This window comes from Hemitrygon akajei, chromosome 16 (genome assembly GCF_048418815.1).
Source record: "Hemitrygon akajei chromosome 16, sHemAka1.3, whole genome shotgun sequence".
Classification (NCBI taxonomy): domain Eukaryota; kingdom Metazoa; phylum Chordata; class Chondrichthyes; order Myliobatiformes; family Dasyatidae; genus Hemitrygon; species Hemitrygon akajei.
In genome coordinates, this window is record NC_133139.1 from 3,516,244 (window position 1) to 3,542,404 (window position 26,161).

Here is a 26,161-nt window from a genome sequence, read left to right on the forward strand (position 1 = left end):
ACAGTTACTTTCCCCAAGCAGTAAGGCTGATCAACACCTCCACTCACTAACCCACCCCACTACACCCCCAACCATCACTACTTTATCATTCCCTATTAGTCACCTTATGTACAGACACTAATACTGTGCCTATCGTCACTTTATGGACATACAATCAATGTATGTACATAAGCTACCTTATGTATTTATTTTTATTATTTTTAAAATTATTGTTGTGTTCTTTATGTGATGTTTTTTGTGCTGCATTGGATCTGAAGTAACAATTATTTTGTTCTTCACATTTGCATACTGGAAATGACATTAAACAATCTTGAATCTTGAATCTTGTTCTAGTCTCGCTCACCCTACACTAAACTCTACAACAAACTTCACTACTGTACTTCTATAGCTCACAGTTCTCAGTCACCACTAGCCATGACATGCACATCATCCCATTGCATTCAAGCCCTGCTCTACTTCCAAGCAGAGTGGGACAATCGTGTCTACGTGACTGATGAGGAACAGGACCAGTACCTGAGATTCCGAGGAGGAGACTGACCTTGGCAGGAGCCAGTGGCAGGGCTGAACCATTTTCTCATTGTGAATGCACTTCCCACAATCCCACAATCCCATTTTTTATTTGAAAGCTGTATTTGGAGTTAACTATTCACTCCCCAGAAGGCAAACCTTCCCCAAAAGCTTCTTTTGTAATAGGCATAGTCTGCCCCTTTTTCCTTTAATGGAGAAATGTCACCTCTACGGGTGGTGATGAAGATGACAGTGAGTGTCAATCAGTTCATTAGCATATGTTGTATCTGAATGTGTGCAGTATAGGGAATAAGGTAGATGAACTTACAGCACAGTTGCAGATTGGCAGATATGATGTTGTAGGCATCACTGAATTATGGCTGAAAGGTTGCAGCTGGGAGCTTAATATTCAAGGATACATATTGTATTGAAAGGACAGACAGGAAGGCAGAGTGGGCTGCATTGCCCTGTTAATAAAAAAAAATGAAATCAAATAATTAGAAAGAAGTGACATTGGGTCAGAAGGTGTTGAAGCATTGTAGATAGAGCTGAGGAACTGTAGGGGTAAAAAGACCTTGATGGGAGTTGTACACAGACCCCCAAACAGTAGTAAGGATGTGGCCTACAAATTACAATGGGAGATAGAAACTGCATGCCAAAAGGGCAATGTTACGATAGTCATGCGGGCCTTCACTGTGCAGGCAGACTGGGGAAATCAGGTTGATGCTGGACTACAGAAGGGGGAATTTCTAGAGTGCCTACTAGATGTCCTTTTAGAGCAGCTGGTGGTTATGTCCACCAGAGGATCAGCTATTTTGGATTGGGTGCTGTACAATGAACTGGAATTGATTCAAAAGAACACAAACAAGGGAAAATCTGCAGATGCTGGAAATCCAAGCAAAACACAATGTGTGTGTTGATTAGAGAGCTCAAGGTAAAAAAGAACCCTTAGAGGCACGTGATCATACTATGATTGAATTCACTGTGATATTTAAGAAGGAGAAGCTGAAGTCAGATGTATTGGTATTACATTGGAATAAGGGGAATTACCGAGCCATGAGAGAGGAGTTGGCCAGAATTGATTGGAAAAGAACACTGGCAGGGATGACGGCAGAGCAGCAATGGCTGGAATTTCTGGAAGCAATTTGGAAAGTGCAGGATATATATATATCTCAAAGTATTCTAAAGGAAAGATGACACAACTATGTCTAACAAGATAAGTCAAAGCCAATATAAAAGCCAAAGAGAAGGCATATAATAGAGCTATAATTAGTTGGAAGTAAGAGAATTGGGAAGCTTTTAAAAAGGAACAGAAGGCAACTAAAAAGACATTAAGAAGGAAAGGATGGAATATGAAAGTAAGCGAGGCAATAGTATTAAAGAGAATACCAAAAGTTTCTTCAGATAAATAAAGTGTAAAAGAGAGGCGAGAATGGATATTGGACCACTGGAAAACAATGCTGGAGAGATAGTAATAGGGGACAAGGAAATAGCAGATGAACTGAAAATGTTTTGCATCATTCTTCACTATGGAAGACACTAGCAGTATGGTGGAAGTTCCAAGTGTCAGGGGCATGAAGTGTATGAAATTGCCTTAAGTAGAGAGGAGGTTCTTGGGAAACAGAAAGATCGGAAGGTACTCTTCAAGAAGGTACTTTCTTCAAGAAGAAAGAGACAGATTAAAGGAAACTATAAGCCAGTTGGTCTGACCTCAGTGGTTGGGAAGATGTTGGAGTCGATTATTAAGGATGAGGTCTTAGGGTACTTGGAGACACCTGATAAAATAGGCCATAGTCAGCGTGGTTTCCTCAAGGGAAAATCTTCCCTGACAAATCTGTTGGAATTCTTTGAGGAAATAGCAAACAGAACAGACAAAGGAGAATCAGTTCATGTTGTGTACTTGGATTTTCAGAAGGACTTTGACAAGGTGCCACACATGAAGCTGCTTAACAAGCTATGAGCCCATGGTATTACAAGAAGGATTCTAGCATGGATAAAGCAGTGGCTGATTGGCAGGAGGCAAAGAGTGGGAACAAAGGGCGCCTTTTCTGACTGGCTGGCGGTGATTAGTGGTGTTCCACAAAGTTCTGTGCTGGGATTGATTCTTTTCACATTAAATATCAATGATTTGGATGTTGTGATTGATGACTTTGTTGCAAAGTTTGCAGATGGTATGAAGATAGGTGAAGGGGCAGGTAGTTCTGAGGAAGTAGAGAGGCTACAGAAGAACTTAGACAGATAAGGAGAATGGGCAAAAAAATGGAAGATGGAATACAGTGTTGGGAAGTGTGTGGTCATGTACTTTGGTAGAAGAAATGAAAGGGTTGACTACTTTCTAAATGGAGGGAAAATACAAAAAAAAAACTGAAGTGCAAAGGGACTTGGGAGACCTTGTGCAGGATTCCTGAAAGGTTAATTTACAGGTTGAGCCTATGGTGAGGAAGGCAAATATGATGTTTGCATTCATTTCAATAAGACTAAAATATGAAAGCAAGGATGTAAAGTTGAAAATTTATAAAGCACCTGTGAGGCCTCACTTGGAATATTGCGAGCAGGTTTGGGCCCCTTATCTTATAAAGGATGTGCTGGAACTGGAGAGGGTTCAAAGGAGGTTCGCAAAATTGATTCCAGGATTGAATGACTTGTCATATCAAGAGCGTCTGATGGCTCTGGGCCAGTATTTACTGGAATTCAGAACAATGAGGAGTGACCTCATTGAAACCTATCGAATAGTGAAAAGCCTTGATAGAGTGGATGTGGAGAGGATATTTCCTATGGTGGGAGAGTCCAAGACCAGAGGACAAAGCCTCAGAATAGAGGGGTGTACCTTTAGAATGGAGATGTAGAGGAATTTCTTTAGCCAGAGAGTGGTGAATCTATGGTATTCTTTGCCACAGGCAGCTGTGGATACTAAGTCTTCATGTATATTTGAGGCAGAAGTTAATAGATTCTTGATTGGTCAGAGCATGAAGGGATACAAGGGGGAAGTCAGGAAATTGGGGCTGAGAGGAAAATTGGATCAGCCATAATGAAATGGTAGAGTAGACTCAATGGGCCAAATGGCCTAAGTCTGCTCCTATATATTATGGTTTTATATGTAATATTCCCAGTCAGAGCTCAAATACTGATGCCACATTTGGTTAGTGGATTGGAGTGGGACCACAGAGATCAAAGGATCAACTTTATTCATGTACACATTTACATGTGTTTGAAATTTGCTGTGGTGTGCGGCAAGAAGAACATTTAACAATTATAATGACTAAAGAATTATATAATAAATAAACTTAAAGGTTTAAGTATGAATATGGGATAAAATATGCCTAAGTACCATTTTGTATTTACAATGTAAACAGCGTTGTAAACTGTGATGGAAAGTGTTTACAGTGCAGTGGCTGAGGTAATAGATAGAAGGGGATGGGAGCTAACTTGGCCATCTGATCAGATTAACTTTTAAAATGGCGTGAAGTTTTGTTTTAATAGCCCGATAGAACTTTCCAGAAGGAGCTTTTGCAAAAGTCACTTTGTCGGGTGGGTAGTGTCCGCAAAGATTTTTCCTGCCTGCTTCTTTGCCCTGGACACATCCAAGTGCTGAAGTGATGGTAGGCTACAGCCTCTGACCTTTCCTGCTGACCTTACAGTTCATAATAGAGTTTGTATATTGTGAGAGGACACATAGAGAGATGATGCTGGTGACTGGCCTTAGACCAGGAGGAGGAAAGGAAAGTGCAAGCACAGCTCACTGGAGAGTTGGGGTGTAGATGGGCTTTGTGGCAGGAAGCCAAGTGAAGACTCCGATGGCGGAGAAGGCTGATGGGCACAGAGAAATTAGTTGGCTGGCACCTGTAACCACACATCTTCACATCTCCCTGAAGTCCAATACCAACATCTTTACAGCTCATAACGCCTCTGGGATTTGGAAATTATGCTCCAAGTCATTATTGTCAATTAAGAACAGTGGTGCTCCTTGTATTTTCTCCTGATGGACTCCACTTTTCTCCAATCAAACAACAGTGTTCCCCCATCATAGTCACAAAGTCTCAACACCGACAAAGCCTTCAGTGTATCGTGGCCAGAAAGTACACACAATGGCTAATCCCATTGAACAGCACTTGATTGATTGAGAGTCAGAGCTGGTGGTATGGAAAGAATAGGTGATCCCACTACAAATGGCGGTGTTATCACTTTTCTGCTGAATATGTGCTGAACTGTGAAAGGTTAAGAGATGACAATATGTACATTATTTCATCTTTGGCTTGACATCATTAACAGCGAAGTAACACCACACTCTATGAAACTTGACTTGGCATATCTTGAAAATTCTATCCAAATAATTTGTTGCACTGCAAATGAATTGAATTTGAATTGAATTGACATTATTACTTACACCTTTCATACACATGATGAGTAAAAGTCTTCACGTTATGCCTCGGTCTAAATGTGCAATGTGTAATTTATAGTAAATAGTATGTACAACAGGACAGTCAATATAGCATAGAAATACAGCTGTATCAGCATGAATTAATCAGTCTGATGGCCTGGTGGAAGAAGCTGTCCAAGAGCCTGTTGGTCCTGGCTTTTATGCTGCGGTACCGTTTCCTGGATGGTAGCAGCTGGAACAGTTTGTGGTTGGGGTGACTCGGGTCCCCGGTGATCCTTCTGGCCCTCTTTGCACACTTGGTTTTGTTAATGTCCTGAATACTGGGAAGTTCACATCTACAGTTGCACTGGGCTATCTGCACTACTCTCTGCAGAGTCCTGTGATTGAGGGAAGTACAGTTCCCTTACCAGGCAGTGATGCAGCCCATCAGGATGCTCTCAATATTGTCTTCATACCAAATTCATACCAAAATGTGTATGTAGGTTGCCGTATTTGAACCAATTCTTAGACCAAACAATGGGCATCATGGAGAAACAAAAGACTGCAGATGCTGAAATCTGGGAGAACTCAGTGGGCCAAGCGGTATGGGAATGGGAATGGGATTGTTGATGTTTAAATTCAGCATGATGGGTTTTCTAAATCTTATCTTTCCTTGAACATCAGCCTTGCTGAAAGGTCTCAGTCCGAAAGATTGACTCCCTATTCCTCTTCATAGATGCTGCCTGACCTGCTGAGTTCCTCCACATTTTGTATGTTATTCAGTGCACAGATATACTTTCCACTGAACTTCTGAAGTTCCAAAGTGGAATGGGAAATGTTCTGCAAACATTCACAGCCAAATGTACACCAACTCTACTTCTTCTCCAAAACAGTAAAGTAAAAAATTCACTTAGTAGCCACCACATTGGGTACCTTCTGTACTTAATAAAGTGGCTACTGAATTTATGTTCATGGTCTTCTGCTGCTCTAGACCATCCACTTCAAAGTTCGACGAGTTGTTTGTTCAGAGATGTTCTTCTGCACCCACTTTTGTAACATGTAGTTATATGAGTTACTGTTGCCTTCCTGTCAGCTTGAACCAGTCTGGCCGTTCTGCTCTATCCCAGAGAACTGCTGCTCACTGGATGTCTTTTTGTTTTTTACACCATTCTCTATAAACTCTAGAGACTGTTGTGTGTGAAAATCCTAGGAGATCTTCAGTTTCTGAGATACTCAAACCACTAAGTCTGACACCAACAATCATTCCACAGTCAAAGTCAAAGTCACTTCTTCTCCATTCTGATGTTTGGTCTGAAAAACAACTGGATCTCTTGACCATGACGGCATGCTGTTATGCATTGAGTTTCTGCCGCATGATTGCCTAATTAGATACATTCATTAACAAACAGGTGTACATGTGTGCCTAATAAAGTGGCCACTGAGCATACGTTGACACTGTAAATGTACAAAGTAGAAATCATTGTATCTTGAAATGGAAACTGAAGGAACATTTGAAGTGACTGAAATAGAGAACTAAAGACTAGGCACTGGGACTAATTTAAAATGTTCAAACCAACAGCGTTCCGACACGATAAGTAAGGTAGCTTTCTTCAGCTACGCCTCTATAATAGTAAGTTATACATAAGTCTGTGAGTAAGATGTTGTTCCTTCTTTCTGGTCTGCATTCTCTAGCATGTGACACCTTTGGGCTATTTCTATCCACCATTTCATATTTATATTGGCTACATCAAGTTCAAATGAAAATTCATATGAAAAGAGCCATTGTCATTTTGACAGTAAGTATGAAAGTCTGGATTCAGTATTTTGAAATTTTCGGTACTGAGTTTTAATTGGAGACTTTGCAGAATAAAGTAAGCTGTTGAGTTGAAGATTGCTTTTGTGAACTTAGAACCTACTAATACACCACATGGGAGTCTCTGGAATTCTTGAGCAAATAGTTTGCAGATGTTTTGCTAAACACGGATATTCATAGATAAATTGAAGAGATACAAGCTCTCAGTCAGCATTAAGTTTTAGGAATAGTCACTGTACATAATTCTAATAGTTGAGAAACAGGAGAGTCCACTTGTCAGTCTTTGCTTGGTGCAGTTTTTAATTGATTCTATTGTATTTCTTTGTTCTATTGTGAATGCCTGGAAGAAAATGAATCTCAGGATAGAGTTTGGTGACAAACTGTATATATACTTTGGTAATAAATTTATTTTGAGCTTAAACTTCTTAGTGCTAAATAGAGAATTTCAGATTTCAAGAATGCGCAAAAAAGTAAAATGAAAGAAGTCATTTGGTCACACTTAGTTGGTGTATTTGTGAAAAGGAACTTTGTACTTTCCTGGCCATACAGCCTAACAATATCTGACATTAGTACTTCTTTCAGTTACTGAAGATTCATTTGTTGTATGGACAATTTACAGGGGTTCCCAACCTGGGGTCCACAGGCCCCTTGCTTAATGATATCAGTCCATGGCATTAAAGAAAAAGGTTGGGACCCTCTGATTTAGAATAAATATCAAGAACCATGTCCATGCATCAAAAATAATCAAGTTTCATGCATTGACTAGTAAATACATCCTTTCTGATATTAGTTCGTGGAGGGGTTGGTTGGGGAAGACCAGACTTTAAAAAAAATTCAAGCAGCCAAATTAAATTGTACTGCATCTCATCTTGTAACATCTAATTAATTAGCGAGATATGTTATTTAGTGTCCTGATGAAGGGTCTCAGACCAAAACATCGACTGTTTACTCTTTTCGGTAGATGTTGCCTGGCCTGCTGAGTTCCTCCAGCATTTTGTGCGTGTTGCTCATGATTCCAGTCCAGTACTGGAATGAAAAAGTATTTCCAGTCTTGATGAACGGTCTCGGCCTGAAACATTGACTGTTTATTCATTTCCATAGATACTGCCTGACCTGTCGAGTTCCTCCAGCAGTTTGTGCGTGTTGCTTCAATTGGCTCATTCGTGAGCTTTAGTCAATTCCTTCTTATTCTGTTTACTGGAAGCAGCCACCCACAGTGCAATATCCACAAAGAGACTGATTGGATTCTTGTCAATGGTGTTACTCTGGAAGATTTTACACACAGCAGCTGGCACATGAAGTGCATATAAAAATGGCATTATTGAATAGTCTACTGTAAACTCATTGTTTGGCAAATGGTTGCACTATGTTTTACTGGGTTCTACTGCTTCTGTTCTCTTAGTTCAATGTTTGGAAAACTTCTCAAAGCTCATGTCTTCAGCTGAGTCACCCCCCTTAACCACATCCCCTCCTGGCGTAATGGCTGTTTCCTTAAGTACTTTGGACTTCTTTTATACTAAAGCAGTTACATAAATGATAATTGTTGTAATTTTCAGAAACAAACTTAATACTACAATTAATCCCTTATTACTCTTTCCTGTAATAGAACAAAATAGTATTTAACAAAACCGAAATCTAAAAAAAATGCATTAAAGAATTAGCTTGAGAGTCCTCTTACCTGCTTTAAATCCCCGCAAAAGGACTGTAATGGTTGGGTGGAGTTTCCAATTTCTACATTTTCCTGAAGTATTATCATAATAAAATTAATTTAACTGAAAATATTGTTTGTTAAATTCAACATGTGAAAAATAGGAAATATTTTACTTGTGGGAGACTTGGTTTTAACCTCATCTGTATTCTCTTAGTAAAAGGAATCAGGGAACAAAGAGGATCATTCATAGATTATAGAACTTTACAGCACATACAGGCCCTTCAGCGCAGAATGTTGCTACATTCACCCATACTGATTCTTTGCTTGAGCAATGAAAAATGAATCCTGATGAAGGGGCTCGGCCCGAAACATCGACTGTTTATTAACTTATTTCTGGTGGTATTTTGTTTTATGTGCTGTGTGTGATATATGTTTTGTGGGTGCACCATGGTCAAGGGGAATGTTGTTTTGTTTGGTTGTATATGTATATATATATATATATATATATAGAGTCAGATGACAATAAATTTGAACTTGAAAATTTTAATTGAAGCAGCTTGTGGTAGTGCTTGTGTGATACAGGAAATCCAAAACCATGTACTAATTATGAACATGAGTTCAAATGGTTCAGCCTTGAGAATCCGGACCATTTATAAAAAAGCTGAAAGCGCAAAGCCGATGTCAGTTAAACTGTTGACTGTTGTGGAAACAAAGAACTTCATTCAAAGTGGAAGTCTTGCCTTCCTCTCTCCCTATCCTAACATCCAGGTAGCCCCTTGAGCTACCAAGTAGTCCTCATTTACACCAACCCACCACAAAAGAGGTGCATGACCAGGAGAGGTAGTAAATGGTCTTCCCCCTTAATTTCTAGTCCTGGTGAAGGGTCTCGGCCTGAAATGTCTGCTGTTTATTGATTTCTATAGCTGCTGCCTGACCTGCTGAGTTCCTCCAGCATTTTGTGTGCGTTGCTCTGGATTTCAACATTTGCAGAATCTCTTGTGTTCAAAAATAAATTCAGAGCAGTTCTCTATAACCATCATCTTCTAATGCTTAGTTAGTTTCTCTTTGGGAACCAATTTGAACCCAAATTTTGCTGTTCTTTACATATGTCAAGTTGTCACAACTCAGAGTATATTAATTTCATTGGACTTGTTAAACTTCAAGGATAATAGTTTGCAAATAGGTTCAGAAACAGTTATTATCCCTCAGTAATCAGGCTCTTGAATGAGAGTGGATAACTTCACTCAACTTTACTCCCTATCACTGAACTGTTCCCATAACCTCTGGACTGTCTCCTCAAAACTAACCAATAAGCTTCAAGAACTTGGCCTCAATATCTACTTGTGCAATTGAATCCTCGATTTCCTCACTTGCAGACTCTAGTCAGTTCAGATTGGCAACCACATCTTCTGCACAATCTCCACCAGCACAGGTGCACCACAAGGCTGCATGCATAACCTCCTGCTCTACTCGCCTTATACTTATGACTGTGTGGCTCAGCACAGCTCTAATACCATATTCAAGTTTGCTGATTATACCACTGTCATAGGCCGAATCAAAGATGGTAATGAAACAGCATATAGGAGGGAGATTGAAAATCTAACTGAGTGGTGCCATAACTAAAAAGAGAGCAAAAGGTAGTAAGATAGTGTTCATGGGCTCATTCAGAAATGTGATAGTGGAGGAGGAGAAGCTGTTCCTAAAACATTGAGTGTGTGTTTTCAGTCTCCTGTATCTCCTCCTTGATGGTAGCAGTGGGAAGAGGGCATGTCCTGGGTGATGTGGGTTCTGAATGATGGATGCATTTTGAGGCATCGCCTTTTGAAGGTGTTGATGATGCTGGAAGATCAGTGCACGTAATGGAGCTGGCTGAGTTTACAACTTGCTGCAGCTTTTTCTGAACCTTTGCGGTGGCCCCTATACCAGATGGTGATGAAACTAATTAGAATGCTTTTCACAGTATTTTTTTACCGTTAACTCAACTTGAAGGAAATTATGGCACATCTTACTTTCCCTTTTTGTATAGTGGGCAATTAATGGGTATGTAAATACCATAACATGCAACCTATCAAACTTGCTTTTGACTTAGGATTCATCTTAAGAAGGATGTGTTTGTATTTCCAAGGCTTATAGGTGATAGAAAGCCTGATTCTTTGAAAAGGGAAATGGAATCTCAGAGAAACACTACCTCTGTTCTCTTGAGCCTGACAATACTTGCATCATGCAATGTGTTGGATTAGGTGTAGAACTGCTATTCTTTTCTTGTATAGTGGATTCCTGTTAATTAGGACACATCAGGACCAATACATTTTGGCCCAATTAAGTGACTGTTGCAATTAGCTGAAGTTTAAAAGGTATAAAAAAATAAACACCCATTTAACTGAGTAACAATTTAGGCATTTAAATGAAATACAGAACCAATTTGAACACTATCAATGCGACTACAGTACTATAAAACCATGTATTAGTTCCTAATAAGTATCAATGGAAGAATTCATTTGCCATGTCCGTTTGATTGATTATAAATGAACAAAATCAGTGTAGACACCTAGTGCAGATAATGGACTGCCTTCATACAATGCTGTTGGCTATTTCATCCTCCAAATCTTCATTTCATTATAACATTCAAGATGATTGTTGATACCTTTAAAATCTTTGTAATTCTTAACTTATTGAAGGAATGAAATTGTTTAATTTCCATATCCAGCTGATTCTGGCAGCTCTAAGCTTGAACGCTTGAAACCCCAGTGAGCAAAACAGTTCCAAATTGCCTTACTGTTTAATTCTCACCAACCGTCAGTGATAAATATCTCTGCTTTTTAAACAGAAACATCACAAACTACATGCAACTGTTGCTATTTAAAAGCTATTTGTTCTAAGCACGGTGTAGTGTCCAACGACCACACAAATGCATGCAACTAATGCTAGTTAGAAACTGTTCAGCAACTGTCTGCTATCTCAAATAAGTGGCATAATGTCCCAAATAAACAAAGGGAATCTGGCTATTTTCTCTATTTAGCTCTTGTCCTTTAGAGTTGTCACAAATAAATGGCTGCTCTAAATAACTGACGTCCAAATTAACTGGAATCCTCAGTATTTTCCTTGTAGTTTAACTTTCCTATCCTTGCTTGTCATTTTTATGTAATAATCTATATACATGTAATTATTTAGTAATTTTCTAGTAATTGTGGTATAGTCAATTCTGTCTTTTCTAAGAGTTTTTCTGATGCAGGTGTCACATCACTTGAATCTGGCTATTTTATAGGTTAATTATTGTCACTAAAAAGTTGTTATCTCTAGTCTGAGTATGAGATAACCACAAGTTTTTTTTCTTTGTTCTTGTAACACTCAATAAAACAGCTGTAACCACGAAGTTTTATGCCTCACTTCTGACTTCCGAAAAACCTCTCAATCAATACACCAGACCCAAAAGAATGGGAGTTGTGTGCTAGTTTATCTCACATCCCAAATTAATGATTAACATCAGTTGATCATTCTAGCTCACTTCAAAGCTCCTGAACCTCATTAGGATCTGCTTCAGCCACAGAAGTGCCAAAAACAGTGGATCTTCCCCTGATCCCACCCCAAGACACAAGTTCTAGGCACATGGCAGATAACACATATTCCTGTACGAGCAAGATTACCATAAGATACACACGCCATTATGGTACACAGTCCATAAGGTACACAGACCACAAGGTTTACAAACTGTAAGCAGTAGCCGATGCCATAATCTAAACTGTAAGATAAACAGGACCACCGACAAGACTATGTCATAAGGGGTCTACATAGCCTTAACTGGAAAAACACGTGGAATGTTTTGGAAGAAGTGAAAATGTTTGTATGTTCCAATACTGTCTTTCACAGGAAGCCTTGCAACTTGCCCAACACACTAACTGAGAGCCGTAGTTGGCAGAATCTTGTTCTATACCCCATGACAAGAATTGTACTGACCACCGAGCTTTACCAATGCAGCACAATAAGTAGCTTATCTGGATGCATCACAGTTTGGTATGGTAAATGTTCTGCATATGACCACAAGAATCTGCAGAGTTTTGGCCACAGCTCAGCACATCACAAGAACCAGCCTCCCCTCTATGGACTCTGTCTATACTTGCTGCCTCAGTAAAGCAGCTGACGTAATTAAAGACCCGAACCTTCGTCAGGACTCTTCCCGAAATATCGACTGGTTATTGTCCTCCATAGAAGCTGCTTGACTTGCTGAGTTCCCCCAGTATTTTGTATGTGTTCTGGTGGATTTCCAGCATCTGCAGAATCTCTTGTGTTTAAGGTTAGCCATGATCTTTCTGGGAGGGAGAGCAGCTGTGAAGGAAAGAATGAACAGAATAAATAGTATAGAACCAAACCCTTTGTGCCCTCTAGTCTGTGCTGAACTGTTATTCGGCCCAATCCCATCATCCCACACCTAGACCTCCCATTCATGTATTACCCAAACTTTTCTTAAATGTTGAAATTGAACCCCCATCCCCCAATTCTATTGGCAGCTCATTGCACACTTGCACCACTCTGAGTGAAGAAGGTTCCCCTTAAATATTTGACCTTTTACCCATGACCACTTGTTCTCACGTTTCACCCATGACTTCTAGTTCTCATCTCATACAACCTCAGTGGAAAAAGACTGCTTGCAGTTACCCTATCTATAATCCTCATAAGTTTGTATACCTCTATCAAATTTCCCCTCCTTTTCCTATGGTCCAGGGGATAAAGTCCTAACCTATTCAACCTTCCCTATAACCCAAAAATCTTCTTAGAAATTATAACCAATCGCTGTGCCTGTTGAGTTGGGAGCAGGAAAAGCGAGGAAAATAATTCTGCTAAAATAATCAAGCATAGTCTTGTATTGAGTCTCTTTGAGCGAGGAACAGTTTTATGTGTTAATCTTTTGTTGCCTATTTAATGAATTAAATAGTAAGCAAATGTGACATACTGTAAATGTCACCATGTTCATTTTCTTCCGAGCATTCACAGTAAATATAAAGAAACAACAAAAAACCAAAATAATAATAATAAATAAATAAGCAATAAATACCAAGAACATGAGATGAAGAGTCCTTGAAAGTGAGTTCATAGGATTGTGGGAACAGTTTAGAGATGGGCAAGTGAAGTTAACCCCACTAGTTCAAGAGCCTGATGGCTGAGGAGTAATAACTGTTCCTGAACCTAGTGTCGTGGTCCTAAGGCTCCTGTACCTACTTCCCAATGGTGGCAGTGAGAGGAGAGAATGACCTGGGTGATGGAGGTCCTTAATGATAGATGCTGCTTTCCTGCGACAGCGTTCCATATAGATGTGCTCATTGCTGGGAAGGGGTTTACCCATGATAGATTGGACCATATCTCCTACTTTTTCTAGGATTTTCTGTTCAAGGACATTGGTGCTTCCATACCAGGCTGTGATGCAACTAGTCAATAGCAAGTTCAAATATTAAGTATAGTAGAACCAAATAAAGGTAGCTTTACTCAAAACTGTCAAATGATGTGTCAAGAGATCTCAAGTGCATTTTGTAATGGGAAAGGAGTTATCAAACAACCGACTTCTGAACAAGCTGCAGGAAGTCAAAACACAGGAAATAACAACAAGTTCACTGCCTTACTCTCATGCGGTTGAACTAAGTTAGTTCACAAAATGCAGGTGCAACACAAGTAATTGCTGCATTTTGACAGAACCCTTTAACTTAGAGATAATATTTGCATCTCATATTTAAACATTGAAGGAGCTTAGCTGTTAAGAAATAAAATCATTGCAATTAAACATGGAAAAGCTTAGGCAGCCATGAAAATTAGCATAAAGAAGGAAATGAAAATCAAACTGGTACTTGATGTGTGAAAAATAACAGACACACCACCAACGTGTTCCACAAAATGGCCACATTCTCCTAAATGAGGCATACATACAGGCAGAGGCAACTTACACTCTGCATTTCTTGTGAAGCCACATGCTTGCTGCTCTCGATAAAAACACTTTAGGTGTTGGCTGACTTAGTATGGAGAGCATCAGTTACCAATAGAACAGCACTTAAAGCATTAACTATGAATGTAAGAATGAAAAATCATTGTGTGGTTTATTTTTGAAAACAGTTTTTATTATAAATAAAGTTTATTTTGATATATAAAATAAAATTCTCTTCAGCAAGAATTGATAATGAAATATAATTGAATTTCAATGAAATTGAAATATATTCCGAAAAGGACTAGAATACAAAAGCAAAGATATAATGCTGAGCCTTTAAATGCCAGCCCAGAATAATTGAAAGGTCAGATGTTGGGACCAGAGACCAGGGTTGGGCTGGTTCTGCCCCACTGCTCCATGACATTTACTCTGCTGTGGGCCTGCTCCATCTCCTCTGGGCTTCGTGTCTGTGAGCTCCGCGATGTTTACAGCGCTATGTGCTCAACTGAAGCTGAGGCTGTGGGCCTCCTCTGAGCTTTGTGTCTGAGGATTTTTGTTCAAAATGCCATTTACTCACTTTTATTGTTTGTACCATTTTTTCCCTCTCTTTGCAGCATGGATGTTTGATTTTTTTTTAATGGGTTCTTTTGGGTTTCTTTGTTTTGTGGCTGCCCGTAAGGAGATGAATCTCAACGTTGTAGAATTTATACATATATTGATAATAAATCTACATTGAACTTTGAATTTATAAGATATTGTTCAGACTGCACTTGGAGTATGATGAACAGTTGAGGGGCCCTTATCTAAGAAAGGATATGAAGGTCCAGAGGAGGTTCACGAGAATGATCCTGGAAATGAAAGGGTTAATGTTCATGGAGCATTTGAGGACTCTGGAGCAGTACTTGCTGGGGTTTAGAAGTATGAGGGGGATCTTATTGAAACCTATCAAATATTGAAAGGCCTAGGTTGAGTAGATATGGGGAGGACGTAGTGGGGAAGCCTCAGAATAGAGGGAGGTCCCTTTAGAACAGAGACGAGGAGGAATTTCTTTAGCCAGAGGGTGGTGAACCTGTGGAAATCATTGCCACAAATGGCTGCAGAGGCCAAGTCATTGGGTATATTTAAAGTGGAGGTTGATAGGTTCCTGATTAGTCAGGGCATCAAAGGTTACGGGGAGAAGCCAGGAGAATACAGTTGAGGGGGGGTAATAAATCAGCTATGATGGAGTGGCAGAGCAGACTCGATGGGCTGAATAGCTGAATTCTTTTTATATGTCGTATGGTCAAGATGGCTCTGATTGTTGCTGGAAGGGTCCTGGCAAATAAACGTTCAGCCTTAACAACTAGTGGCCATAGCAGCCAAAGCCTCAGATGTTTGTCACTCAGCTGCTGAAAGATAACATTTGATTCCTACATTTTATTCCCAGTTTCTATTCCACTAAATTAACATTCAGGATTAAGAGTGGCGGTAATATCTGTAGGTTGCAGTGAGGTTCGGCATTATTAACAGGACGGAGGGAAGAGCATGAAATTCTGACAATTTTTAAGTTACTTTTTCCAGTTTCTCTGTCATCGCTTGGGGTTGCGGTTACTGGCATCAGATGTTCTGACAGACAATGGGCTTTCTGCTCCTGACTTTGGACATCTTCGGGCTGAAGGATTTATGGTCATAGCTTGGGCAGAGTCACTGTGTTCTGCAGGTGTTCTCTGATGATTAAATAAACGAGGAATACAGAAGAGATCAGGGGATTGGTGATTTTGATATTGATTAAGCAATGGCTACTTACCAAATTGTTTGTGATTAGTTTATATTCTGTATGTTGCCTGTGATGTTGCTGCAAGCAAGTTTCTCATTGTATCTTTGCCCCACTGTAATTGTACACACAACAATTTGGTTTTTTAGTTGTCAAAATCATTTTCACAGCATGTGTATTTTTACAAAAGAAATCCAATTGTCACAATTTTCCTTTGTCAAACTAATCAGTACGCTGAATGTTTTGTTGTCGTTTAGGTACAAGAAGGGAAGAAACAGGTACTGATCCGGGGAAGAAACAGGTACTGATCGGAGGGAAGAAACAGGTACTGATCGGAGGGAAGAAACAGGTACTGATCCGAGGGAAGGCCACCAGCAGTGACCATGCGTGACGCTGCTTTTCATCTTCCGTTCTTCTACGGCAGCATTTCCCGATTAGAGGCTGATGAGTTCCTACGGCTGGGAGGGATGACTGACGGGCTCTTTCTGTTACGCGTGTGCCTGCGTAGCCTTGGAGGCTACGTCTTATCAGTCGTCTTTGATCAAAAGACTCACCATTACACAATTGAACGGCAGTTGAACGGGACTTATGCCATTGCTGGTGGCAAGTCTCACTGCGGTCCTGAAGAGCTGTGTGAATATTACTCAAAGGACGCCGACGGACTGTGCTTCGTACTTCGTAAGCCTTGCCTTCGACCCCCTGGTGTCGATCCCAGGCCTGGCGTATTCGACAGCATCAGAGAAAACATGTTACGCGAGTATGCACGGCAGACATGGAACCTGGAGGTAAGCACTGAATTAATATTGAAGAGTCAGCTCATTAGAGAAACAAGCCAACTCAGTACTTTTTAACTTATATCATTTCAGTTTTAAAATGTAATTCTAGTTAAACAAAGACTAGTAGCTAGGAATGTCATACAGTAATTACGTTAAATTTACAGTAAATAAATTAAGTGGGGTGCCATGACAGAGTAACGGTTAACATGATGCTATTGCAGCTTGAAATTCAACTCCAATGCCACCTATAAAGAGCTTGTATGTTCTCCCTATGATTGCGTGGGTTTCCTCTGGGTGCTCCAGTTTTCTCCCACAGTCCAAAGACGTACCAGAATAGGTTAATTGAATAGGTTCATTGTAAATTGTCCAGGGTTAAATAGGTGGGTTGCTGGACAGTACGGCCTGTTCTGCTCTGCATTTAGAAATAAAATAAATAAATTAAATAAAATTAAGGGAGGATGTTGAGGCAGATACAATTACTACATCAAAAAGGCATTTGGACGGGAAAGGCATAGAGGGACCTAAAGTGGGCAAATGGGAGTAATGCAGAGGTACTCCTAGGTAAATATGGATCAGTTGGGTCATGAGGGACCATTTCTGTGCTGTATATTTCTATGATTCTAAAGTTAGGTGCATAAATAGAAAATTGTTCCCAATGGCTGTTAGGTGATTGTAGTAAATATTAATGGCATTGGTCTAAGAAGTAATGAGTAAACTAATCACAGTAGTTTTGACATTTTAAAGGTTTTAATAAATGGATCAAATCTTACAAGCTGACATTAACTGAAAAAGGCTCATTGTGAGGAATAAGTCAAGTCAAGTCAAGTCACTTTTATTGTCATTTCGACCATAACTGCTGGTACAGTACACAGTAAAAATGAGACAACGTTTTTTAGGACCATGGTGTTACATGACACAGTACAAAAACTAGACTGAACTACGTAAAAAACAACACAGAAATAAAAACTACACTAGACTACAGACCTACCTAGGACTGCATAAAGTGTACAAAACAGTGCAGGCATTACAATAAATAATAAACAGGACAATAGGGCAGTAAGGTGTCAGTCCAGGCTCTGGGTATTGAGGAGTCTGATAGCTTGGGGGAAGAAACTGTTACATAGTCTGGTTGTGAGAGCCTGAATGCTTTGGTGCCTTTTCCCAGATGGCAGGAGAGAGAAGAGTTTGTGTGAGGGGTGCGTGGGGTCTTTCATAATGCTGTTTGCTTTGCGGATGCAGCGTGTAGTGTAAATGTCCGTAATAGTGGAAAGAGAGACCCCGATGATCTTCTCAGCTGACCTCACTATCCACTGCAGGGTCTTGTGATCCAGGGTGGTACAATTTCCGAAACAGGCAGTGATGCAGCTGCTCAGGATGCTCTCAATGGTGGGAATGTGCTGGGAATGACCATCCTGGAAATCAGTACTGGATATTGAAAGGCCTTGTTAGAATGAACGTAGAGAGGATATTTCCAGTAGTGGGAGAGTCTAGGATCAGATGGCACAGCCTCAGAATAGAAGGACGAGGAGGAATAGTAGAAGCCAGAGGGCATTGAATCTGTGGAATTCATTGGGGTATATTTTGGAAGTCATTGAGTATATTTAAAATGGAGGTTGATAAGCTCTTGAGTAGTCAGGTTGACAAAGGTTATGGGGAGAAGGCAGGAAAATGGGGTTGAGAAGGAAAATAAATTAGCTGTCATCAAATGACAGAGCAGACTTGATGGGCTGAATAGCCTAATTTTGCTCCTATGTCTTATGGTCTTATGGTGAGAGTGGGTGTGTTTGGGCACTCAGTAGCAGTCATATAAGCACAGAAGTTGGGGACACGGAGGGGAGGGGAAATAGTTGTGGGGTGGGGGGTGGCGAAGGATGTCAGCTGACAATTGTGATCAATGCTGGTGTTGGGGCTGGGCTGAAAAGCTTAAGACAGGGAAGCTTAAGCATCCAAGCAGTGCACACCCACTCCTCTGGCCCAGAGTATAACATTAAACATCTCTGGCTGTGTCTCTCAGCCTCTGAACCAATCACAGCTATAGAGTTGCCCAGGGTCATGTCACATGATTCCAGGATGCCTCAGAGCAGTGAGATACAGCACATCTTCCAGATTTGATGCTGGTAACCGTGGACAAGGCAGTGAAGGGTGCTGAGCAGTGTGATCTGTGAATACAGCATTGGAAAGAGAGATTCAGAGTCCCTTTTGCGGAGTAGATTCAGCACGTCACCAAAAACCTTGACAAACTTCTATAGGTGCCAAGTGTAGAGTATCTCATTGCATCACATGTCTAGGAACAGAAAAGGCTACAGAAAGTGATGGATACCGCCCAGTGCATCATAGCCAGACCCCTCTCCATCGCTGAGCACATATACATGGAGTGCTGCCACAGTTCCCCCCCCACCCCCACCCCACCATCCAGGCCATGCACTCTTTGTCCCACACCACCAGATTCAGGAACAGTTATTACCCCTCAGACATCAGGCAATGTTGATAACTTCACTCACCTCAACTCTGAACCGATTCCAAAACCTATAGACTCTACAACTCATGTTCTCAGGATTATTTTTATTTGCATAATTTATTTCCTTTTTGCACACTGGATGTCAGTCTTTATGTAGAGCTTTTCTTTGTAAACTCTATTGCATTTCTTTACTCTCCTGTAAATACCTGCAAGAAGATGACTCTCGAGGTAGTAATTATATATTTACTATGATAATAAATCATAGCATATCGATCAAATAAATTAGAGCTTTGAACTTTGATCAATAAAAATACAATTTATAATTCATTGTGATGCTGGTATTATGAGAGAGTTGTGGATAAGAAGGAAGGCAGGTGTTACATACCCCGTAACTGGGTCACTTACCAGCAAAGATAGAGAGGTCCGTTGAAGTCTGATGGTACTATTTTTAACAGTATTTATTGATAAAAATACACAAAAATAATATCAATGCAAACACACAGATAATATATGTCGTCAATACTAAATCTAAAAAGCGCGGGTATAATACTAATCAATAAGAAATAGCTCTATCGCTGTCTAGGGGATAATGTATTGTCCGATGGAAATATAACAGTCACTTTAGTTCAGTCAAGCTGTAGGCTGCAGCCATTTTGGTTGGAGAGAAAGACGGAGGTTTAACTTGCCCATTCCTTTTATGATGTCAATCCTTCGAGAATCGTTGGGGGACTGATTTCCCCTTCGAGGTTAGCTAAAGCCGTGCTTCCGTGGCAAGACCCACCAATTCCGAGGCAAGTGGAAGAGAATGCACGTGGGCTGGTTCCACTGGCTTTCGCTGTTACGCTGTTACAGGAGTTCTAGCATTTCTTCTGGTGCGTCTGAAGGGGCTGTTCCTCAGACCCTCTTTTATCCTGACTCACAGGGTCTCAGATGTCAATGAGGGTGGGATGATGCAATCCCTCCACCAACCCCCCCTTCGGTTCATTGCCTGGGGCTTCGATGCGTCGTACAGGATTCAATACACAAGTCCGTCTCCAAGAGACAATAGCCGTTATCAATGGTTCTGCCTTTTGGAGGCCAGGACACATTCCAACCTCTTTGTGGATTCTGCATGTCTTTCTCTCATTTCCTGGGTCTCCTGACTCGAATCAATAGTGATCCTACCATTCTCAAAAAGGAGGGGCCACGGGCGTAACACAGGAATGTGAGTCATGAAGCTTTGCCCTGTGGCTGACTGACTGACTGACTGACAGACAGACAGACAGACAGACAGACAGACAGACTGACAGACAGACAGACTGACAGACAGACAGACAGACAGACAGACTGACAGACAGACTGACAGACAGACTGACAGACAGACAGACAGACAGACAGACAGACTGACTGACTGACAGACTGACAGACAGACTGACTGACAGACAGACTGACTGACTGACTGACTGACTGACTGACTGACTGACTGACTGACAGACAGACAGACATACTTTATTGATCCCGAGGGAAATTGGGTTTCGTTACAGCCGCGCCAACCAAGAATAGTGAAGAAATATAGCAATATAAAACCATAAATAATTAAATAACAATAAGTTAATCATGCCAAGTGGAATTAAGTCCAGGACCAGCCTATTGGCTCAGGGTGTCTGACACTCCGAGAGAGGAGTTGTAAAGTTTGATGGCCACAGGTAGGAATGACTTCCTATGACACTCAGTGTTACATCTCGGTGGAATGAGTCTCTGGCTGAATGTACTCCTGTGCCTAACCAGTACATTATGGAGTGGATGGGAGTCATTGTCCAAGATGGCATGCAACTTGGACAGCATCCTCTTTTCAGACACCACCATCAGAGAGTCCAGTTCCACCCCCACAACATCACTGGCCTTACAAATGAGTTTGTTGATTCTGCTGGTGTCTGCTACCCTCAGCCTGCTGCCCCAGCACACAACAGCAAACATGATAGCACTGGCCACCACAGACTTGTAGAGCATCCTCAGCATCGTCCGGCAGATGTTGAAGGACCTCAGTCTCCTCAGGAAATAGAGACGGCTCTGACCCTTCTTGTAGGCAGCCTCAGTGTTCTTTGACCAGTCCAGTTTATTGTCAATTCATATCCTCAGGTATTTGTAATCCTCCACTATGTCCACACTGACCCCTTGGATGGAAACAGGGGTCACCGGTGCCTTAGCCCTCCTCAGGTCCACCACCAGCTCCTTAGTCTTTTTCACATTAAGCTGCAAATGATTCTGCTCGGCTTTCAGAGGACTGGCACTGTCAACAAATATTCCATAAATGTAATTTAATGTTCAATTGCACTTTGAAGGGTGAACAACAGATTAAAACAAGATCTCATTTGGGGATTCCTAACCTTTTTTTATGCCATGGATTAATACCATTGAGCAAGAGGTCTGCAAACACCAGTTTGGGAACTGCTGAGCTAGTCCATTGTGTTTCAAATAGGAAACAAGATTTATTGTTCATAAAAGCTTGGAACTAATCTGTCAACATGAGAGGTGAATAAGTAATGGGGGGGGGATGCTAGTCTGATGAATTAATAAATTGCTTTATTAAACAAAAGAACTTCTAGAGACAGAGAATCTCTTATCTATGTGCCCAGTGCAACACTTCTTCTGCATTGCTAGCAGACCCCCGAACTGATCAACTCTTTCACATTCCCTTCCCGGTGGTGTTGTAATGTTCCCAGACTTAACACTCTCTCTCTGTTATTCCGATGTTGTCCCTTTCGTGATTCTTTCTCAGATTGCGCTGCAGCCTCTGCCGCATTCCACAGCCTTGCACTTGTCGCAGTATTTATCATTACCATGTGTTCTGTTTATTCTGCGATCTTCATGCAATCTAGGAATTCCATTGTACACTGGTGTGTATGAAATAAACCAATCTAACCTAATCTGCTTCTAGTTTGATCAACAATAAGAATGAGACGCAATACGTACATAGGAAGCAAAGTATAATTCTCTTTTTAAATCTTTTTATTGATTTTAAGCAAACATAAATGAAGCATTGAGTACAAGTAGCTTGAGAGTACATAATTAATAGGTTAAGGTATAAATATAAATAGTTAATAATCCATATATAATAACCTCCCAAACTCATAGTGGTTACAGAAAATGGAAAAAAAACAAAAAACCCCCCAAAAAAACCAAAGAAAAAACTAACCTAACCAACATGGACCATTGCATTATATCAAATATACACAGTAGTGTCAATAACTCTGCACCTCTATCCAAATAATTAAAGATGATAAGAATAAGGTTTAGGAAAACTCAGTTTAGCTCATGTGAAAATATTGAATAAATGGTCTCCAAGTTTCTTCAAATTTAACTGAAGGGTCGAAGACAACACTTACAATTTTTTCTAAACTTGAACAAAAAAAAGTTTGAGAAAACCACTGAAATGTAGTTGGAGGATTAATTTCTTTCCAGTTCAATAGGATAGATCTTCTACCCATTAATGTGACAAATGCAATCACCTGCTGGGCTGAGGGGGATAATCAACTATTATCCACCATTGGTAAACCGAAAATTGCAGTAATAGGATGCGGTTGCAATTTGATGTTCAGAACTGTTGAAGTAATACGAAAAATATCTTTCCAATAATTTTGCAAATAGGGGCAAGACCAAAACATGTGGGTCAATGAAGCGACTTCAGAATGACATTTGTCACAGGTTGGATTAACATGAGAATAAAATCGAGCAAGTTTGTCCTTGGACATATGAGCCCTATGTACAACCTTAAATTGTATTAGGGCATGTTTAGCACAAATGGAAGAAGAATTAACTAATTGTAAAATTTTCTCCCACTGCTCTGTGGGTACAAGACAGTGAAGTTCTTTTCCATTATTATGGAGTGAATTATTTCCATTAAATATGCAAGTTTCAATCTATAAACATTTATCATTTAAAGTTGTTACAGATAATTTTACTTATTTGGGTATTAAACTTACTAAGAAACATAAAGATTTATTTAAAGTTAACTTTTTACCTTTAATCGACTAAGTCAAGCAACTTATTACCAGATAGTCCCCATTATCTTTGTCATTGGTTGGTCGAATTAATGCTATTAAGATGATAGTTTTACCCAAATTTTTATATCTATTTCAAGCATTACCAATTTTTATTCCTAAATCTTTTTTTGACATTATTGACTCCAAAATATCCTCGTATGTGTGGCAGAATAAAAATACTAGATTAAGTAAAAAATATTTACAGAAGCCTAAGAAGGAAGGTGGCTTGGCTTTGTTAAACCTAAGATTTTACTACTGGGCAGTTAACATTCGATATTTAATATTTTGGACCCAAGAATCGGTCATAGTACCTTGCCCACAATGGGTAAATTTGGAGTATAAATCTGTACAAGACTTTTCATTGTTTTCTATTTTAGGATCTTCGCTTCCTTTTGCTTTAACTAAACTGAATAAACAAATAACTAATCCTATAGTTAAACATACATTACAAATATGGTTTCAATTTTGTAAATTCTTTGGCTTGAATAAGTTTATCTTATCAAGCCCTATTATATCTAACTTCTTTTTCTAGCCCTCTTTTATGGACCAAGCCTTTGTGTTATGGAAAACAAAAGGTATAACATGTTTCCGTGACCTGTTTTTAGATAACAGCTTTATGTCCTTTGAACAGCTGTCCAACAAATATAATTTGCCTAAAACTCATTCTTTTAGATACTTGCAAGTTAGAAATTTTTTTGAATAATATGTTACAGTCTTTTCCAGAGTTATGTCCAATGGATATTACAGAAAATATTCTAGCTCTGAATCCTTGCCAGAAGGGTTTAGTAGCCATCATTTATAATATGATCATGAAATTACAGCCAGGGATATCAGAAAAAATTAAGAAGGAATGGCAAGGTATAATTCTCACATCATCTATTTTGCAGAAATTGTCCTGAAGTTTATGACTTTCCATAGGACATTAAGACATAGAAGCAGAATTAGGCAATTCGATCCATCAAGTCTGCTCTGCCATTCCATCATGGCTGATTTATTATCCCTCTCAACCCCATTCTCCTCCTTCTCCCCTTAACCTTTAACATCCTGCCTAATCCAGAACCTATTGAACTCCAATTTAAATATACCCAATGAGTTTGTCTCCACACCTGTTTGCAACAATTAATTCCACCAAGTTACCACCCTCTGGCTAAAGAAGTTCCTCCTTGTTTCTGTTCCCTCTATTCTGAGATTGTGCTCTCTGGTCCTAGACTCCTCCCCTATAGGAACCATCCTTTCCACATCCACTCTGCCTAGGCTGCTGCATGTTTAATATTTCAGCAATATTTGAGTAATCTTGAAAATATATTGTTGATTAAGTATTTTTTAAATTATTCAATATGAGTTATATGTATAAATATGTGAATTGCAATATATCATCATGCTACCACATGGTAAGTGTGCACCTCGCTTGAAGTAAACATGAAGTTATATCCGCATTCCCGGACTCCTATATATTCCTTTGAATTGGTTTAATGTTTTGAAGTTACAAAACATAACATGGGCCTTTCAATATGTGATAGGTTTCACTGAGATGCCCCCTCATTTGTCTAAACTCAGTGAATATGTGCCCGAAGTCATTAAATACTCCTCATGTAGATGGGATTTCTACAGGTTGTTATAGACCCTGGCAAAGTCGGCTGATGGAATCATTCTAGCTTTGCAAAGCCTAAGGTGGAAAATATGATGTGGGTTATTGCTCAGTTATTGCCACTTTAGAAACATAGAAACAAAGAAAACCCACAGCACAATACAGGCCCTTTGGCCCACAAAGTTGTGCCGAACATGTCCCTACCTTAGAAATTACTGGGGTTACCCATAGTGCTCTATTTTTACCTGTCCGGGAGTCTCTTAGAAGACCCTATCATATCCGTCTCCTTTACTTGGTGAGACCTTGCCATTTCCTGGATGTGAAATCATGATGTCAATTCCAACCCTTGGTTCTGTGACAAAAATAGAGGGCTGATTATCTATTCTAAGATTGTCCTCTCTGCTCCTCTCCTATCGATTCCTTCTCCTCCAGCCCTTTTCCACTTATCATCTCCCAGCTTCTTACTTCATCTCCCCCTTCTCCACCCATCTGGCTTCACCTATCACCTTTGAACTTGTTCTTCCCCTCCCCCACCTTCTTATTCTGTCATCTCCCCCCTTCCTTTCCATTCCCAATAAAGGGTCTCAGCCAAAAATGTTGACTGTTTATTCATTTCCAAAGATGCTGCCTGACCTGCAGAGTTCCTCCAGCATTGTATGTTGCTCTTTAATTTAGTTTGATCATTTTAACCAACAGATCTTTATGGATTATTTGAAAATGATGAGTTTTGCATAATAGATGTGATTTTTTTTTGTTTACTTTCTGTCGTCTGAGTCAAAGGTTTCAAACTTAACCTGAGGTGAGCGGTATTTTGCTGATTGTTGTGTTCTGCCCCTGGTCTGGAACCTGGAGCTGAAGTTACATTGAGACTCCCCCTGGAGGATCATCCTGGCAACATCTGGTTCTGGTCGTTTCATTATAAGAAAGATGTGGAAATTTTAGAGATGGCGTAGAGAAGATTTACCGTAATGCTGCTTGGGTTAGAGAGCATGTCTTATGAGGGTAGGTTGAGCAAGCTAGGGCTTTTCTCTTTGGAGTGGAGGAGATGAGAGGTGACTTGATACAGGTGTACAATATGATAAGAGGCACAGATCGAGTGGATACCAGAGACCTTTTCACAGACTGGAAATGGCTAGTATGAGGAAGCATAATTTTAAGCTGATTGGAGGAAAGAATGGGGAGGGATATCAGAGAGTTTTTATTTTACACAGAGAGTGGTGGGTGCATGGAATGCCTTGCCACATGTAATGGTAGAGATAGATATATTAGCGATAATTAAGAGACTTCTGAATAGGCACGTGGATGATAGAAGAATGCGGGGCTGTGTA

The 26,161-nt window shown here is 40.0% G+C and overlaps 1 protein-coding gene across 2 annotated transcripts in view; it reads left to right on the plus strand.

Moving 5' to 3' along the window:
- The window catches only part of zap70 (zeta chain of T cell receptor associated protein kinase 70), a 167,554-nt gene that overhangs the window by 66,002 nt on the left and 75,391 nt on the right, over positions 1-26,161 (plus strand). For both annotated transcript variants that reach the window (XM_073068124.1, XM_073068123.1), the window contains one exon: positions 16,247-16,774. In XM_073068124.1, the coding sequence (XP_072924225.1) occupies positions 16,373-16,774 (402 nt within the window). In that variant the 5' untranslated portion in view covers positions 16,247-16,372. The remainder of the gene's footprint in view (positions 1-16,246; positions 16,775-26,161) is intronic.